General features: G+C 33.8%; 1 protein-coding gene across 1 annotated transcript in view; it reads left to right on the forward strand.

The window, feature by feature from the left end:
- The window catches only part of PAWR (PRKC, apoptosis, WT1, regulator), a gene marked incomplete at its 5' end in the record, with an annotated part of 6,888 nt that extends 5,964 nt beyond the window's left edge, over positions 1 to 924 (forward strand). The window contains one exon of the mRNA XM_009078069.1: positions 221 to 924. Coding sequence (XP_009076317.1) covers positions 221 to 307 — 87 coding nt within the window. The remainder of the gene's footprint in view (positions 1 to 220) is intronic.
- Between the last annotated feature and the right edge of the window lie 3,632 nt (positions 925 to 4,556).

Raw genomic sequence — 4,556 nt, forward strand, 5'->3', positions numbered from 1 at the left:
TGTGCTTGTACATGGGAATATAATATTAATGTATTGTAATTACAGTAACACTTGGAAACAGGCTGGTTTAACAGACCTACAGGTGCCTACTGTGACAGTAATTCTTCCCTACCCCAACTTACTCATTTCAGAGCTAAGATGCTAAGTTCCTGCTGCTACTGATTGGGAGCTCGCATTTATCACCTGAGAAATGTGGTGTTTATTTTTTTTTGTTTTGCAGGACCTGGATGATATAGAAGATGAAAATGAACAATTGAAGCAAGAAAATAAAACCCTCTTAAAAGTTGTCGGACAGCTGACAAGGTAGAAGATTTAGGCCTCAATGAGGAAAGATTTAAAAACTACTGATTGAACATTAAGGTCAATAAAGTAATACTTCCTGTGTTGCAGTATGTTATAATAACTGTCTTTATATTTATTGTTAGAAAACCAGATGAATGTTTATTTTCATAGTACTTTCTTCTTTGGTCAATGAAATGGCATCAAATTTGGGGTATATTTTTAGCTTTCTTTTCACATAAGAATAATTAAAATTTTTGACATATTTCAAAATAGTAAGTTCAAAATATTTGGGTTTTGTATCTTCAGATGACATCTGCATAAACTACAGTAGTTTAAAATTCATAGCATCAAGATCACTTTCAGTCCATGTGGGTGTATATTTTTGAAGTGAATGAAAGCAATGCATACAAGCTTTGTTTACACAGATCCAAAATATATATTTTGGGAAATACTTCCTTTTTTGTTTAAGCAGCTGTAAAGTGGATGCCTTATTACTGATGTATAACATTTTGCCAGATTGATTACTTGCTCTAGTACTCTTGTATGTTGAGGTTTTTTACTGTATCTAAGAGATTTACAATAGTAAAGGGTAGCAATTTTTTTTCTGTGTTTAACAGTATTCTGGCAGGAGGGGAAGGTTTTATTAAAAAAAAAAGAAAAAAAGCAAGCAAATGCAAAAGACCAAAAAGCCAAATAAATCACCTCTGGTATCAGCATTAAGAAGTTATTAGAATCATATTGAAGTTGTGCACTGCAGTTTATTTTATAGCTTTTGCTTTCGCAACGAAATGCAAGTTTGCGATCAGTTTGTTTGCTGTGTTGAGAATTCAGACAAAGCCTGGAGCTTTCATTTTAGCTAAGACATTTTTGCAATACTGTTCTACTTAAAGCTGTCATCTTAAAATTTGTAGTGATCATAACCAATATGAGTTTTTTGATGTTTTAATTTTTTAAGCTGAGTGAAAGTTTTTGTACGTAACAAAGTAGGGGGGCATGCTAGTGATTCATGCCTTTTTGAGACATCAAATGCTTTAAAAAAACCCTTTTTATCCTTGATTTTAAATAAACAAGGTGTTTAAAAAGTGCCTGCTTAGATGTTACAATCCAATAGTGACTGTGTATTGATTCTTCTATAACATGATAGTAGACAGATTTTCATTGGAGTTTAACCACGGACCTCAGTTAACAACTCTCTTAAAATCTTGTTAGACTGATTTTTATTTTTTTTGTAGTTTATTTCATCCTAATACACACACTTTTCATTCTCGATCAGGTTAAATCTACATGTCCTTTGAGTCAGAACACTAGAAATGAAAACATTTCAGCATCCAGGCTTTTTCTTGACAGTTTTGAAGTTTGGTGTCAAAAGGTTGCATGCATATAGTTCTTGTTACCTTTAAACGTAAAGGCAACTTGAATATAACAATATGCATAACAATCACCTTTGAGATTTGCTGATTGTTTTCATGATGTGTATTTAATGACTGTAAGAGTTTCTTAAATTTAAAATCCAGTTATTATTGTTACATCTTTGATTGTTTTGGATATAGGATAGGTCTTTTTCCATTTGTGCATTCTGATGAGGCAGAAGTTTTCAAAGCTTCAAAGTATTTTTCAAGACACTTATAGTCCAGGATGCCTCAATGTTTTCTTTCACAGTGGATGAGATCCCATGGGATACCATTTAAAACCTTTACTCAGGGGGTTAAATGGTGTGGGGGGTTTGTATAGGCCCTTTGAACTACAATATACACCGATGAATATTGTTTGTAATATTACTGAAGCAGTAAGAAGTCTCTTAATTTATAAGTTTCATGAAATTAAAATTTTAAAGTGATAAAAAAGTCAGCTGAGATGTATGCCTTTTGAATAAATATGAAACTTTCTCTGGAAGAGCATCTGATTTCCTTCTCTGTGTACTAGGTAGGAAATACACATACCAATGTACAGCACGGTCTGTCAGACATACTGCAGCGTCAGTACAAGTTTGTAAATGAGATGCTGCATGAACTGTGTTTCACATAAATTTTAAACCAAAGAAAAATAACAACAAAAGACATAAGAATTACTTGTCTTCATATTACCTCTTCTTGGTTTGTATGTGTAATGACTAAAAATTAGCAAGAGTAATGCTAAAATTAGAATTATTTTTTAACTTGGACAGACAACTGACAGGACTATTTGGCAGAAGTACTTCTGATTGCTCTGCCTTGAAGAGGTACTGGCAAGGGATGTTTGCAAATATTTGAAACCAGGAAAGCTCAGGCCGTACATGTGAACAAAGGAACTGTTGGGAACTCACACACCAAGTGCCTCAGGACCTTTTTGTTGTTGTGTATTATTACACAAATATAAAACTCTTCATTGTTTTCAGAGTTCTCACAAATTATATCTTGGAGCATAATATTTCTGCTGACAGTTTGAAAGATTTAGAGGGCTTTTTGGAAAACAGTCTACCAATAACAATTCATTAACACTTTATCAGGGTCTTGAGAGAAGTTTAGTAGATTCTAGGAAAAAATACATGTTGCATAGAAAGTTAATGGTTGCCTTGTCACTACTTGCTATTATCTTTTTATTTCAGTAGGGTACTTTTGTAGTCAAGCTCAAACATAGAATGCATTTAGGTGATTTAAAGGAGTTAAATTAGCTACCTTGCTAGCAATCCAGTAACCCATGGCCACGTCCTTGCCAGTCCAGCACCTTGGTTGTTCTCAGTTGTGTGATTTAAAAGCAGAGAGACTGATGGAAGTGAGAACCCACTTCTCTTGGGAAGGTTATATGATTTCTGAATGAGTCTGGGTATTAATATACTTAGGCTAAATTAATTTACTGGGGATTTTTTTTGGAGGTGGGGAAGGGGAGAGTGTGTGGGATGTTACTATGCAACATTAGGTGTATGGGTAAGTCTCTTGGAGATTTCTGAACTTTTATGTCTTAGAATTCATACTAAGCAAACTGCTTTGGCCTGCCATTTGTGTTTCTGGGTAACCAGGGTCATCTAGGAAACCTAAATTGAAAAGTGCTCCCATTGACTGAAGCAAATAAGAGAATTTTTTTTCATGATACTTGAGCAATGATTCATATTTTGATAATGCATAATGATACTTCTGTTATGGTCATACACTGCTGTTTAGGAAAACATGCAGAACTGAAGGTTAAAATTGTACAGAAATATTTGTATCATTGAAAATATGCACTAATGCTTGTGGGATTTATTCCCTAAAAAGAATTTCAACCATATGTAAATGTTGGTGATTTTTGCAAGGAAATTCAAAATGGCTCTTTTTATTAATTTTTGAAATAACGGCCATGTTTAAGTTCAGTGTTTCTTGACGTATGTATTAATTGAGAGAGTACAGTCTGTATTTGTAAATGAGTGTTGTTCCTGTCTTTAAAGCAAAATTTTTCATGGTTAATTGCCAGGTTTGTATTGACACGACTGGAGATTAATTCTTCTGTGTCACATTGGCTGTGACTTTGAGCTATAAAGTGAAAAAAGAGGGTAACAAGAAATAAATCAATGACTTCCAAAGTGCAAGGTACAACCTAGTTATTTTACTTTTTTAAATTCAGCTGTACTGAGAATTAGCTTTGGATAGATTTGTGATTGGCATAAGGACTACAAAAGATACAGGGGTTTTAGTATGTTGAAAACAACCTACATCAAAGCTGCCATAAGAGACACCAAAAGGAATACTGGAGGTCAAATTACTTTTTAATATTTTGCTAGGAGAGCAGTTACACTGACTCCAGGTATTTTATGGTTTTCTGTAAGTTCTTTGTGTCTGTTCTCAGCTTGAATTGAAACAAGTCAGTATTAGTAGCCAAAAGTAAAGGTAATTAATTATTGGGAAACAAATACATGAGTAATAAGTGTGGATACCATTGACATATGACAGAGTGTCAGTATTTCTTGGGCTGTAGGCCCATTATGAAGATGTCAGTTGAGTTGCTTCATTTGCATCAGTATTAATGATCTAAACATGTGACATTTGAAATAAAAAACAACTATTTTAGTTGGAGAAGTTACCATTGCAAGCCACGCATGACATAGTTTTTAAGTGACTGTAGCTGCTGAGAGTAGGGAGGTAAGGATTATACTTAAAAGTTTTGTTAAAAAGGAAACAAACTAATTCTGGGTCTTGTAATTTAAATTGATATAGAAATTCACTCCATATCTGTTCCATGGCAGTCATTCTGGCATGAGTACCTGCAAAAGGGTTTGATACCAGCTATTCTGGAAGCATTTCTCCTTCTGTTACTAAGCATTT

This window comes from Acanthisitta chloris, unplaced genomic scaffold (assembly GCF_000695815.1).
Source record: "Acanthisitta chloris isolate BGI_N310 unplaced genomic scaffold, ASM69581v1 scaffold23907, whole genome shotgun sequence".
Taxonomy (NCBI): domain Eukaryota; kingdom Metazoa; phylum Chordata; class Aves; order Passeriformes; family Acanthisittidae; genus Acanthisitta; species Acanthisitta chloris.